The 15,000-nt window shown below is 44.2% G+C and overlaps 2 protein-coding genes across 4 annotated transcripts in view; one reads left to right on the top strand and one right to left on the bottom strand.

The window, feature by feature from the left end:
* Positions 1 to 3,480, top strand: part of LOC113815057 (uncharacterized) — a 19,385-nt gene extending 15,905 nt beyond the window's left edge. For all 3 annotated transcript variants that reach the window (XM_070136139.1, XM_070136140.1, XM_070136138.1), the window contains one exon: positions 1,016 to 3,480. In XM_070136139.1, the coding sequence (XP_069992240.1) occupies positions 1,016 to 3,387 (2,372 nt within the window). In that variant the 3' untranslated portion in view covers positions 3,388 to 3,480. The remainder of the gene's footprint in view (positions 1 to 1,015) is intronic.
* Positions 3,481 to 11,399: 7,919 nt separating this feature from the next.
* The window catches only part of LOC138865588 (mucin-2-like), an 8,020-nt gene continuing 4,419 nt past the window's right edge, over positions 11,400 to 15,000 (bottom strand). The window contains exon 4 of the mRNA XM_070136284.1: positions 11,400 to 14,403. Within this exon, the coding sequence (XP_069992385.1) occupies positions 11,492 to 14,403 (2,912 nt within the window). The 3' untranslated portion in view covers positions 11,400 to 11,491. The remainder of the gene's footprint in view (positions 14,404 to 15,000) is intronic.

Raw genomic sequence — 15,000 nt, 5'->3', positions numbered from 1 at the left:
TGTGGGGAAAAAGGGAATGCGGACTTCACCTGAAATGTACTAGGCAGTATATAGGTCAAGGGACAGCAACTTCAGGTTGAGCCTCCAGGGTAGTACAGTGGTAACGTGTCGGCTTCTCATCGGAGGGGTCGCCGGTTCGCGCCCCGCCCAGGCGCGAGAAGTTGCAATTGTCGCCCGGAGGTTACTGCTGTGGCTGGGCATCACGGTGGGTAAGGACTAAGCACTGTCGCGTCAGCACTCGCTGACACACGTTGGTCGGGTCCACATCAGTCGGCACAGGCCGAGCTCCCCCATAACTCGGGCGAGGCTCAGCTTCTCATATAGGACTTATCCTTAGCTCGAGATTCGGTAAGAGCCGATTGATTATCTCAAGGAAGACAAGACGGTGATGCTGTATTTCATTTCATGCATTTATTAACCGTTTTCTTTGTTGAACTATTTTCCAAGAAAATAATTTGAGAAACCGCCTTTATCGCAGACTGGGGCGGAGCTAAATTAAATCACCGAGTTTCGCCAACTAGGTTGTGTCATGAGATGCCAGATATAACCAGAATACTCAATTGTATAATTTGCTTGCTGCCAGAGTAAGACAAAATGCCATTACTTCCTTTATGAAAGCGAAGCCTTGCATGGCATCAACGGCCGTTAAAATGCTCAAGGGAAAACTCAGTTTCACTCCGGGGTCCAACAAGCCGTCTGGAAGTGGCGATACCAGCCTATTGTAGAACCCTGAGATTAGGGCGTCCATCCCATACTCCTGTGCACCGTGATACATTATGGACTAATTCCAATATCATCACCGTGTCTTTTTTTCTTTTAATCTTTTTTATTCATTTCTTCATTTTAGTATAATTCAGACGATTAAAGAAGGAAGCCATAGCAGCTTAGGATTCTTGGAACGATTTTTTTTCTTTCCGAGAATGCGAGTTTTTATGTGACTTTAGTTGTGAACCATAAAGCCAGTCGCACAGTGATGTTCAATGCATGTATTCACCCGTTTTTTTTCTCTCAACAGCGACAACTACAACAAGAAAGACTACGACAACTCGAGCGCCTACAACAACGGTGCCACCATCAACAACTACAACTACGAGGCCAAGTACCACAATAAAGCCACCAAACACAACTACGACAGTGCCAACAAACACAACTACGACAGTGCCAACAAACACAACTACGACAGTGCCAACAAACACGACAACTACGACTGTGCCAACAAACACGACTGCGACAGTGCCAACAAACACGACAACTACGACAGTGCCAACAAACACGACAACTACGACAGTGCCAACAAACACAACTACGACAGTGCCAACAAACACGACTACGACAGTGCCAACAAACACAACTACGACAGTGCCAACAAACACAACTACGACAGTGCCAACAAACACAACTACGACAGTGCCAACAAACACAACTACGACAGTGCCAACAAACACAACTACGACAGTGCCAACAAACACAACTACGACAGTGCCAACAAACACAACTACGACTGTGCCAACAAACACAACTACTACAGTACCAACAAACACAACTACGACAGTGCCAACAAACACAACTACGACAGTGCCAACAAACACAACTACGACTGTGCCAACAAACACAACTACGACAGTGCCAACAAACACAACTACGACTGTGCCAACAAACACAACTACTACAGTACCAACAAACACAACTACGACAGTGCCAACAAACACAACTACGACAGTGCCAACAAACACAACTACGACTGTGCCAACAAACACAACTACGACAGTGCCAACAAACACAACTACGACAGTGCCAACAAACACAACTACGACAGTGCCAACAAACACAACTACGACAGTGCCAACAAACACAACTACGACAGTGCCAACAAACACAACTACGACAGTGCCAACAAACACAACTACGACTGTGCCAACAAACACAACAACAGTACCAACAAACACAACTACGACAGTGCCAACAAACACAACTACGACTGTGCCAACAAACACAACTACGACAGTGCCAACAAACACAACTACGACTGTGCCAACAAACACAACTACGACAGTGCCAACAAACACGACGACTACGACAGTGCCAACAAACACAACTACGACAGTGCCAACAAACACGACAACTACAACAGGACCAACAACCACGACAGGACCAACAACCACGACAGGGCCAACAACCACGACAGGACCAACAACCACGACAGGGCCAACAACTACGACAGGACCAACTACGACAGGGCCAACAACCACAACTGGGCCAACGACCACAACTGGGCCAACAACCACAACTGGGCCAACAACAACAGGGCCAACCACAACTGGGCCAACAACAACAGGGCCAACAACCACAACTGGGCCAACAACAGGACCAACAACCACAACTGGGCCAACAACAGGACCAACAACCACAACAGGGCCAACAACCACTACAGGGCCAACAACCACAACTGGGCCAACAACAGGACCAACAACCACAACTGGGCCAACAACAACAGGACCAACAACCACAACAGGACCAACAACCACTACAGGGCCAACAACCACAACTGGGCCAACAACCACAACTGGGCCAACAACCACAACTGGGCCAACAACCACAACTGGGCCAACAACCACAACTGGGCCAACAACTACAACAGGGCCAACAACCACAACTGGGCCAACAACTACAACAGGGCCAACAACCACAACACCGGAGCCAACAACCACAACACCGGAGCCAACAACCACAACACCGGAGCCAACAACCACAACACCGGAGCCAACAACCACAACACCGGAGCCAACAACCACAACACCGGAGCCAACAACCACAACACCGGAGCCAACAACCACAACACCGGAGCCAACAACCACAACACCGGAGCCAACAACCACAACACCGGAGCCAACAACCACAACACCGGAGCCAACAACCACAACACCGGAGCCAACAACCACAACACCAGAGCCAACAACCACAACACCGGAGCCAACAACCACAACACCGGAGCCAACAACCACAACACCGGAGCCAACAACCACAACACCGGAGCCAACAACCACAACACCAGAGCCAACAACCACAACACCGGAGCCAACAACCACAACACCGGAGCCAACAACCACAACACCGGAGCCAACAACCACAACACCGGAGCCAACAACCACAACACCGGAGCCAACAACCACAACACCGGAGCCAACAACCACAACACCGGAGCCAACAACCACAACACCGGAGCCAACAACCACAACACCGGAGCCAACAACCACAACACCGGAGCCAACAACCACAACACCAGAGCCAACAACCACAACACCGGAGCCAACAACCACAACACCGGAGCCAACAACCACAACACCGGAGCCAACAACCCCAACAGCGGAGCCAGGCACAACTGGTTAAAAACTATTTCCTGTGTAACCTGAGACAGGCACATGCAGGTGGTCTGTCTCCACTTCCATTTCCTGTTTCCGTTCCCGCTGCAAACGCGTTTTGTATCCACGACCACCATTTGAGTTCAAGCAAAGGCTTAACTTACAATTGTTTGAATGTTTGTTTTTAGGTTAATGAAGAGATAGCTTTGAGTCCAATGGGGGGGAGGGGGCCATGTGTCGAATTCCCTCTCCTGCCTCTGCACGGATTTGTTTGAAATAAATGTCACCAGCAGACAAGTGGGCCTTTTAGTCTCCATCCTTCAGTCTTCACGAAAATCCTTTATAGCTTAAAACAGCCATCAACCATAGCAGAGACAACCGCAATTGAGACACCAACCACGCCAGGGCCAATAACCGTAAGGCCAACAACTACGACAGGGCCATTACAAGATTCACAATTGACAAAATAAACAATTACTGACCAACTCTAAGCCTAATTTTAAATCGATGTTGATGTTATACCTTCTATGGTTCTGAATTCAAGATCAGTGTATACTTTACAAATAATTAAAAAAAAGTTTCATAGATTTCTTTTTTATAAATACTTGGTTAAATCTGTAATTATTCATTCATTAATGGTCGTATGTCGATAAAGCCATTCGTACTATTGATCACATTTGATAATTCCATTATTTACGTTGAACAACCATGATATTTATGAAGCAAGATTTTTACGTTGACGACAGCTACAGGAGCCATCCAACTTACTGATAAAAGTAAAGTAATGTGCATGAAAGTTGGATTTAAACTACACACGTTTTCATCCAGCAGTGGTGAAGTCCTTGCATCAATCAGTCCAAATGATATGGCAAGCTACATCAAAACATTAAATCTTACGAAGGATTCACTGCCTATTGAAAGAACTCTAGGAAAAGAATGGTGCACAGACTCTGACAATTTCAAGTTAAGGATTAATTTAAGCAGCAAACCTGTAGCCAGAAGAGGTATATTATCTATTGAGAGTTCCAGTTATGATCCAATAGGTCTGGTATCTCCATTTATTCGAAAAGGTAAAAGATTACTTTAAGATTTATGTACAGATGGAGTAGACTACCAGAAAGTAAAAAGGTAAGATGGGTGCTGTGGAAAATGGAATTACTATTATTGGGAAATATAAACATAAATTTATTGTTTTTACATAAGGATGATAAATGACAAAGGGCAGATTCATTGTGTGTTTTTGATGGTAAAATCTAGAGTAACATTCTTGAAGGCAATAACTATTCTAAGACTAGAGCTTGCAGTAGCTGTTATATTAGTTAAGATTCCCACAATACTCAGAAAGCAGCTAGATCATGAAAATGTGAAAGAAGTATTTTGCACCGACAGCAATGTAGTGCTTGAATATATCTTCAACGAAACTACACGATTTCATGTTTTTTTGTAGCTAATAGACCTCAACAAGTCAGGGATCAGACATCAGCTTCACAGTGACAAAGACAACAATCCAGCTGATTATGCAGCACGGGGTACGTCTGTAAAGTTTATGATTGAGAATTCCAGGTGGTGGGGAGGTCCACAGTATCTATGGCTGAATGTAGATCTAACACAAGATGTAAATGCAGATGTAGATGAAGATGACCCAGAAGTGAAGAAGGTAGTCTCATGTCTTACAGAGACTCAAGAATAAAGTTTATTATTATATAGATTTAAACATTTTTTAGACTGGTACAAGGCTAAAAGAACTGTAGTAGTATGCCTAGCACTTCAGAAAAGATTCAGAGGAAATAGACAAATAATGATTCTAAAGAGAAAGGCAGAAATAGAAAATCTATACATACTCTAGTGAATGCTGCAGAAAGGAAAGAAGATGAATTTGAAATAATAAGACAGCTCCAAAGTTGTTAGCAGAGGAAAGAAAAGCATTAATGAAGAAACAGAATATAAATAGTAATCTGCATATAGTAAAAGAAAAACTGTGTTAAAGAAAGGAAGCCAGTTATACCAGATTAATCCATTTATAGATGATTATGAGAGGTGGGAGGGTTAGAAGAGCAAATATAGAGGATATGAAACACCCAGTCATATTACCAAAGAAATCTTTTATGGTGTTCTAAAAGTCATCTACGTAAAATATTCACAAACCAAGTCATAATGAAAAAGTGTTTCAAACAAGCACTAGATAAAAGGTTTTTCTATTCGAAAATGAAATCAGAATACCTGTTATTTTGGGGGGATTTTAGAGAAATTTACGAAAATGGTCAATGTAGGCCTACAAACACCCCAAGTCAGTGTGACCCAATGTCGCTTGGTGGAATATTATTGCTTGCTAGGAATATCCGGAATACTTCAGAATTTAGGTAAATGATAGAATATTATGTTATAGGAAGATATTTCTTATATCTAACTTGATGCCAAAAACAGTTATGAAAATATACGAAAAATAAAAATTGCCAACATAAAAAAAGTTTTCTTCTAAAAGTCGGTTACATCAAATAGAAATCGAAAAAAATGAACGAGGAACAATTTAGGATAAATCTATTCAGTAATCACATGAGAATGCATTTGTATTTTTATTTTCTGGATTTGATATTGTTTTTGCGCCTATGTCAATTTTCAAAATGGGAACTTTCGCTTTTTTTATTATAACTCAAAAAACTTTTCGGGCGATTTCGAAAAAAAATACCTCAGGGATGAGGCTAAGGTCTAATAAAAGGGTGAGAGTTTCATCAAAATCGGCAAGAAAAACTGATAAATCGAAAAAAATACCAGACTGTCGCTTAAAGCACCTTTCTTCGTCTAGGAGTAACACAACACATTGTACTTTCCGTTTGAGCAACATGGACCACAAGGACATATTCCCTGTTTTCGCCGTATTTTCGTATTTTATGGCGTAATATATATATATATATATATATATATATATATATATATATATATATATATTTCACTGATTCAAAATCATTAAGGCTAGTAAGACGGGCCCTCGACATGAGTATAGATCCTCAATTTCAAATTAGCCATTTCTTGCTTATTTGTTTTTGGTAATAAAAAACGAATTATAGGATAGCTACCTCTAAACGTTTTATATAAAATATCTAACATAACTTCAGTTGACTTTAAAGATACTTAAAGATATTGATCATATCTTTAAACGAATTACAGACAATAGTTTTTAATTGCACGCTGGGAGAGCCCGGAGATACACAAAGGAAAGATCACTCAGGTCGAGTTATTATTGGCTCCCTTCAGCTGTTGCGGATCTTAGTACTATTGTGGTTGTTGGTTCTGTTGTTTTTCGCTCTGTTGTGATTGTTATCCATGTTGTAGTTGATCGCCTTGTTGTGTTTGTTGTGGTTGTTTTGCACCAAAGTGACGCGATTCGGCCAAACCTGCGCGTACTCAGGGCCAGTTGAACCGCGCCTTTTTACTCTTCCAGCGCCGCGACAAAATAACAAATGTTAAAAAGCGACAGAAATCGGATGGATTTGTAGCGGATGACGTGTGTGATGGAAATCAAATGAGCCAATTAAACTCGTGCGTGAACGTGACGTGATCTTACGCACTGACATCCACATCAATAGAAACCAATCTGATATCAAATAGAGCATCATGTGACAATAGAAGCTGGGTCTTAATATACCCTCGAAATCACAGCGTACTTGCAGTGGAAGTACAATGCCTGCACTGTAAGACACCTTGTCATGACAAAAGACACACACCAGCAGGATTTTGGTGTATGGAAAAGGGTTCCGAAACAAAAAGAAAACTGTAACGTTCCTGTAAACGACAACAAAGGGACATTCCTCTCGGAGAATAGACTTAAATCCTATCAAAATCTGTCGTTTATCAATCACTGGCTAAGCAGTTACTGGCACCATCAGACCGTCATAAAATGCTTCCATATTGCCGAGTGTTATAAGGACTGGCGGAGTCTCTGCTTCGAGCTTACTGAGCACTAACTAGACAACCAGATACCCATAATTGTTGTAGAAATTGATGAGAAACTCATGGGTAAGTGACAATATAAGAGGGGAAGACTTGAGCCAGATAAGCACATAAACGAGAAGCTCCTCCTGGTTCCCGTAGTTGTGCCCCTGAACAGGAACCGTGAAGTTGAAACCCATGTTGTGGTTTCCTCTGCTGTTGTGGTTGTTGGTCATGTTGTTTTTCGCTCTGTTGTGGTTGTTGTCCTTGTAGTTGATGGCCTTGTGGTGGTTGTTGGCTCCGCTGTTGTGGTTCTTAGTCATATTGTGGTTGTTGGCCCTGTGGTGGTTGTCCATGTTGTAGTTAATGTCCTTGTTGATCCTGTTGTGGTTGTTGGCCCATTTATGGTTGTCTCAATTGTGGTTGGCTCTGCTGCTATGGTTGATGACTGTTTAAAGTTATAAAAGAAAAAAAAGCTCAAGCTCGCAATTCTCAAGCATTGTTTTTTCGTGAAGACTGAAGGATGGAGACTAAAAGGCCCACTTGTCTGTTGGTGACATTTATTTCAAACAAATCCGTTAGTCAGAGAGCCCAGAGAGATTTAATCAGCATGTCGAGTACAAAAGGTTTGACACCTGGGTTGAACACCTAAGGGGCCATGGATCCCTAAACGGCCATTCTTAAGTGAACACGTTGTGGGTTTGGCCACTTAAGAACGACCTAATTAATGCTAATTACCACTTTTAATCAGCATGTTGAGTACATCAGTGAAACCTTTATAGAATATACTTTATGGCATGCTGATATCATATTGGTAATTCTTAAGTGTCGGTTTTGTGGGAAAAGCCACTTAAGAAGAGGTCAAAGGTAGTGAACCGCCCAAATTCCGTTTTCCGGTACCATTAAAATGACTGCTACTCCCTTACTATTTGGAGTACTGGGTCAAGATTGGACTTCAAATGTAGATTTTAATGGGAGGAATAAGGATCACTTGTTTAATCATCCATTCTCGGGTACCGTTATTACACAAAACAAAAAAAGGTGAAAAAATGGGTACCCTTTTTACTCCCACTGGCTTTAAAGTTTTATCAGCATGGTTGAGTACATCCATGAAACCTACACCAAAATGTTCCTCTACCAACACATAATAAGAATCAATCATTCTTAAGTGTCAAATTTTTGGACAAATCCACTTAAGAACGACGAACAGGTCAAAGTGCACTCGTTGACCCAACCAAAGGTTCAATCATCATGCGGAGTACATCAATAAATCTTGCAGGATATGTTCCCCGAGGCATCTTGACAGCATCCAAGCCTTTCTTAAGTATCTCCATGCCGAATATGACAACTTAAGAACACTTTAAATCGGGCATTGTAGTGACCCCCAATTGTATAGTATTATTTGTATGGGTAATAACCAGTAACGAAATGGAAATAAACAAATGTTATTTAATACAAAAAAATATATGAAAACACACTATAATGGTACATAGAAACATAAAATGTAATAGATTTCATACTGAACTGTGGTACTAACGATGATTATTGACTGTACGCAGATAATCACAACTTAAAACGGATGGATTCATGGCAAAATATTAGCACTCCATGTTAATGAATCAGTTATACATATGAAATGTTTTTGCTGCTCACTTGGTCTGTACGCAGATAGTCACAACTTATAACTTGGACGGATTCATGGCAAAATATTAATGCTCCATGTTAGTTAATCAGTTATACATATGAAATGTTTTTGTTGCTCACATGGTCTATTATAGTTTGATATGCCGTTTTGTATTTTTTTACTTATAATTACACGTTGGAAAAACTAGGGGTTAAATTGAGACGATGATGCATTTCTTCAACTGTCTATTTCTCATCGTCAGGACAGCTCATTTTCTTCGTCCGAGGATGCTGCCTCCATCTTTTCCTCATCTTTATCACCATCGTCATTCATTTCACCTTCGTCTGGGACAAGGGACTCGGGTAGCTGAGGGCCATCAAACCATACAGGTACATACAACCCGTCTTCATACTCCCCATCCATCGCTTTTCTTCGGGTTCTGAACAATCTCCTGTCTATTGGCCCTTGACCACATCTTGGCAACAAACGATGCTCTCTGAATGTGAGTGATAACTTCTGCCTCACAAGGTGGTATCAAACTTCCATCCAGGCCTTTCAATTTTGCTTATGGGTTTTGGCCTGTAGCTTTCCTTCCCGAGTGACACTGATATTGCTGAAATATCAGTGAATCTGCGGCTATTCTTAGCAGCCACACAGACATGTCAAATGATACTGTACAATTGGGGGTCATTACAATGCCCGATTTAAAGTGTTCTTAAGTTGTCATATTCGGCATGGAGATACTTAAGAAAGGCTTGGATGCTGTCAAGATGTCTCGGGGAACATATCCTGCAAGTTTTATTGGTGTACTCCGCATGATGATTGAAACCTTTGGTTGGGTCGAGTGCACTTTGACCTGTTCGTCGTTCTTAAGTGGATTTGTCCAAAATTTTGACACTTAAGAATGATTGATTCTTATTATGTGTTGGTAGAGGAACATTTTGGTGTAGGTTTCATGGATGTACTCAACCATGCTGATAAAACTTTAAAGCCAGTGGGAGTAAAAAGGGTACCCATTTTTTCACCTTTTTTGTGCAATAACGGTACCCAAGAATGGATGATTAAACAAGTGATCCTTATTCCTCCCATTAACATATACATTTAAAGTCCAATCTTGACCCAGTACTCCAAATAGTAAGGGAGTAGCAGTCATTTTAATGGTACCGGAAAACGGAATTTGGACAGTTCACTACCCTTGACCTCTTCATAAGTGGCTTTTTCCCACAAAACCGACACTTAAGAATTACCAATATGATATCAGCATGCCATAAAGTATATTCTGTAAAGGTTTCGCTGATGTACTCAACATGCTGATTAAAAGTGGTAATTAACATTAATTAGGTCGTTCTTAAGTGGCCAAACCCACAACGTGCTCACTTAAGAATGGCCGTTTAGGGATCCATGGCCCTTTAAGTGTTCAACCCAGGTGTCAAACCTTTTGTACTCGACATGCTGATTAAATCTCTCTGGGCTCTCTAACTACTTGCAGAGGGAGGAAAGGGAATCCGACACATGGCCCCCTTCCCCCCCCCCCCCATTGGACTCAAAGCTGTCTCTTCATTAACCTAAAAACAAACATTCAAACAATCGTAAGTTAAGCCTTTGCTTGAACTCAAATGGTGGTCGTGGATACAAAACGCGTTTGGACACAACGACCCCTTGCAGCGGGAACGGAAACAGGAAATGGAAGTGGAGGCAGACCACCTGCATGTGCCTGTCTCAGGTTACACAGGAAATAGTTTTTAACCAGTTGTGCCTGGCTCCGCTGTTGGGGTTGTTGGCTCCGCTGTTGTGGTTGTTGGCTCCGGTGTTGTGGTTGTTGGTTCTGCTGTTGTGGTTGTTGGCTCCGGTGTTGTGGTTGTTGGCTCCGGTGTTGTGGTTGTTGGCTCCGGTGTTGTGGTTGTTGGCTCCGGTGTTGTGGTTGTTGGCTCCGGTGTTGTGGTTGTTGGCTCTGCTGTTGTGGTTGTTGGCTCCGGTGTTGTGGTTGTTGGCTCCGCTGTGGTTGTTGGCTCTGCTGTTGTGGTTGTTGGCTGCGCTGTGGTTGTTGGCTCCGCTGTTGTGGTTGGCTCTGCTGTTGTGGTTGTTGGTTCTGCTGTTGTGGTTGTTGGTTCTGCTGTTGTGGTTGTTGGCTCTGCTGTTGTGGTTGTTGGCTCTGCTGTTGTGGTTGGCTCTGCTGTTGTGGTTGTTGGCTCCGCTGTTGTGGTTGTTGGTTCTGTTGTGGCTGTTGGTTCTGCTGTTGTGGTTGTTGGCTCCGGTGTTGTGGTTGTTGGCTCTGCTATTGTGGTTGTTGGCTCTGCTATTGTGGTTGTTGGCTCCGCTGTTGTGGTTGTTGGCTCCGCTGTGGTTGTTGGCTCTGCTATTGTGTTGTTGGCTCTGCTATTGTGGTTGTTGACTCCGCTGTTGTGGTTGTTGGTTCTGCTGTTGTGGTTGTTGGTTCTGCTGTTGTGGTTGTTGGCTCCGCTGTTGTGGTTGTTGGCTCTGCTATTGTGGTTGTTGGCTCTGCTATTGTGGTTGTTGGCTCTGCTATTGTGGTTGTTGGCTCTGCTATTGTGGTTGTTGGCTCCGCTGTTGTGGTTGTTGGTTACGCTGTTGTAGTTGTTGGTTCTGCTGTTGTGGTTGTTGGCCCTGCTGTTGTGGTTGTTGGCTCTGCTATTGTGGTTGTTGGCTCTGCTATTGTGGTTGTTGGCTCGGCTGTTGTGGTTGTTGGCTCGGCTGTTGTGGTTGTTGGTCCTGCTGTTGTGGTTGTTGGTTCTGCTGTCGTGGTTGTTGGCTCCGCTGTTGTGGTTGTTGGCTCTGCTATTGTGGTTGTTGGCTCTGCTATTGTGGTTGTTGGCTCTGCTATTGTGGTTGTTGGTTCTGCTGTTGTGGTTGTTGGTTCTGCTGTTGTGGTTGTTGGTTCTGCTGTTGTGGTTGTTGGCTCCGCTGTTGTGGTTGTTGGTTCTGCTGTTGTGGTCGTTGGTTCTGCTGTTGTGGTTGTTGGCTCCGCTGTTGTGGTTGTTGGTTCTGCTGCTGTGGTTGTTGGTTCTGCTGCTGTGGTTGTTGGCTCTGCTGTTGTGGTTGTTGGCTCCGCTGTTGTGGTTGTTGGTTCTGCTGTTGTGGTTGTTGGTTCTGCTGTTGTGGTTGTTGGCTCCGCTGTTGTGGTTGTTGGCTCCGCTGTTGTGGTTGGCTCTGCTGTTGTGGTTGTTGGCTCCGCTGTTGTGGTTGTTGGCTCTGCTATTGTGGTTGTTGGCTCTGCTGTTGTGGTTGTTGGCTCTGCTGTTGTGGTTGTTGGCTCTGCTGTTGTGGTTGTTGGCTCTGCTGTTGTGGTTGTTGGCTCCGCTGTTGTGGTTGTTGGCTCTGCTGTTGTGGTTGTTGGCTCCGCTGTTGTGGTTGTTGGCTCCGCTGTGGTTGTTGGCTCTGCTATTGTGGTTGTTGGCTCTGCTATTGTGGTTGTTGGCTCTGCTGTTGTGGTTGTTGGCTCTGCTGTTGTGGTTGTTGGCTCCGCTGTTGTGGTTGTTGGCTCTGCTATTGTGGTTGTTGGCTCCGCTGTTGTGGTTGTTGGCTCCGCTGTTGTGGTTGTTGGCTCTGCTATTGTGGTTGTTGGCTCCGCTGTTGTGGTTGTTGGCTCCGCTGTTGTGGTTGTTGGTTCTGCTGTTGTGGTTGTTGGCTCCGCTGTGGTTGTTGGCTCTGCTGTTGTGGTTGTTGGTTCTGCTGTTGTGGTTGTTGGTTCTGCTGTTGTGGTTGTTACCTCTGCTGTTGTGGTTGTTGGCTCCGCTGTTGTAGTCGTTGGCTCCGATGTTGTGGTTGTTGGCTCTGCTGTCGTGGTTGTTGATTCTGATGTAGTTGTTGGCTCCGCTGTTGTGGTTGTTGGCTCTGCTGTTGTAGTTGTTGGTTCTGGCGTTGTTGTTGTTGGTTCTGCCGTTGTGGTTGTTGGTTCTGCCGTTGTGGTTGTTGGTTCTGCCGTTGTGGTTGTTGGTTCTACCGTTGTAGTCGTTGGCTCCGCTGTTGTAGTTGTTGGCTCAGCTGTTGTAGTTGTCGGCTCTGGTGTTGTGGTTGTTGTTTCTGCCGTTGTAGTCGTTGGCTCCGCTGTTGTAGTTGTTGGCTCCGCTGTTGTAGTTGTTGGCTCCGCTGTTGTAGTTGTTGGCTCTGCTGTTGTGGTTGTTGGTTCTGCCGTTGTAGTCGTTGGCTCCGCTGTTGTGGTCGTTGGCTCTGCTGTTGTGGTTATTGGCTTTGCTGTTGTGGTTGTTGGCTCTGTTGTTGTGGTTGTTGGCTCTGCTGTTGTGGTTGTTGGCTCCGCTGTTGTAGTTATTGGTTCTGCTGTTGTGGTTGTTGGCTCTGTTGTGGTTGTTGGTTCTGCTGTTGTAGTTGTTGGCTCTGTTGTTGTAGTTGTTGGCTCTGCTGTTGTGGTTGGCTCCGCTGTTGTGGTTGTTGGCTCTACTGTTGTGGTTGTTGGTTCTGCTGTTGTGTTTGTTGGCTCCGCTGTTGTGGTTGTTGGTTCTGCTGTTGTGGTTCTTGGCTCCGCTGACGTGGTTATTGGTTCTGATATTGTGGCTGTTGGCTCTGTTGTGGTTGTTGGCTCTGTTGTGGTTGTTAGCTCTGCTGTTGTGGTTGTTGGTTCTGCTGTTGTGGTTGTTGGCTCTACTGTTGTGGTCGTTGGCCCTGATGTGGTTGTTGGTCCTGTAGTGGTTGTTTGACCTGTGGTGGTTGTTGGCCCTGTGGTGGTTGTTGGACCTGTGGTGGTCGTTGGCCCTGTGGTGGTTGTTGGACCTGTGGTGGTTGTTGGCCCTGTGGTGGTTGTTGGCCCTGTGGTGGTTGTTGGCCCTGTGGTGGTTGTTGGACCTGTGGTGGTTGTTGGTCCTGTAGTGGTTGTTGGCCCTGTGGTGGTTGTTGGCCCTGTGGTGGTTGTTGGACCTGTTGTGTTTAATGGCACTGTGATGATTGTTGGCCTTCTGGTGGTTGTTGGACCTGTTGTGTTTATTGGCACTGTGATGATTGTTGGCCCTGTGGTGGTTGTTGGACCTGTTGTGTTTGTTGGTCCTGTTGTGGTTGTTGGCCCTGTGGTGGTTGTTGGCCCTCTCGTAGTTGTTGGCCCTGTTGTGGTTGTTAGCACTGTCGTGGTGGTTGGCATTGTGATAATTATTGGCCCTGTGGTGGTTGTTGGCCCTGTTGTGGTTGTTGGCACTTTGATGATTGTTGGCCCTGTGGTGGTTGTTGGTCCTGTTGTGGTTGTAGACCCTGTGGTGCTTGTTGGCCCTGTGGTGATTGTTGGCCCTGTGGTGGTTGTTGGCCCTGTGCTGGTTATTGGCCCTGTTGTGGTTGTTAGCACTGTCGTGGTGGTTGGCACTGTGATAATTATTGGTCCTGTGGTGGTTGTTGGCACTTTGATGATTGTTAGTCCTATTGTGGTTGTTGGCCTCGTAGTTGTATTTGATAATGGTGCCATAGTCGTCGTTGGTGTAGGCGCATGAGTTGTCGTAGTCTTTCTTGTTGTAGTAATTGTAGTTATAGTTGTCGCTGTTGAGAGAAAAAAGACGGGTGAATACATGCATTGAACATCACTGTGCGACTGGCTTTATGGTTCACAACTAAAGTCACATAAAAATTCGCATTCTCGGAAAGAAAAAAAAATCGTTCCAAGAATCCTAAGCTGCTATGGCTACCTTCTTTAAGCGTCTGAATTACAGCAAATGAAGAAATGGATGAGAGATTAAAAGAAAAAAAGACACGGTGATGATATTGGAATTAGTCCATAATGTATCATGGTGCACAGGAGTATGGGATGGACGCCCTAATCTCAGGGTTCTACAATAGGCTGGTATCACCACTTCCAGACGGCTTGTTGGACCCCGGAGTGAAACTGAGTTTTCCCTTGAGCATTTTAACGGCCGTTGATGCCATGCAAGGCTTCGCTTTCATAAAGGAAGTAATGACCTTTTGTCTTACTTTAGCAGCAAGTTATACAATTGAGTATTCTGGTTATATCTGGCATCTCATGACACAACCTAATTGGCGAAACTCGGTGATTTAATTTAGCTCCGCCCCAGTCTGCGATAAAGGTGGTTTCTCAAAATATTTTCTTGGAAAATAGTTCAACAAAGAAAACGGTTAATA

This window comes from Penaeus vannamei, chromosome 21, assembly GCF_042767895.1.
Source record: "Penaeus vannamei isolate JL-2024 chromosome 21, ASM4276789v1, whole genome shotgun sequence".
Taxonomy (NCBI): Eukaryota; Metazoa; Arthropoda; class Malacostraca; order Decapoda; family Penaeidae; genus Penaeus; species Penaeus vannamei.
The sequence above is the reverse complement of the archived record's forward strand: the minus strand, read 5'-3'. Positions and strand labels throughout refer to the sequence as shown.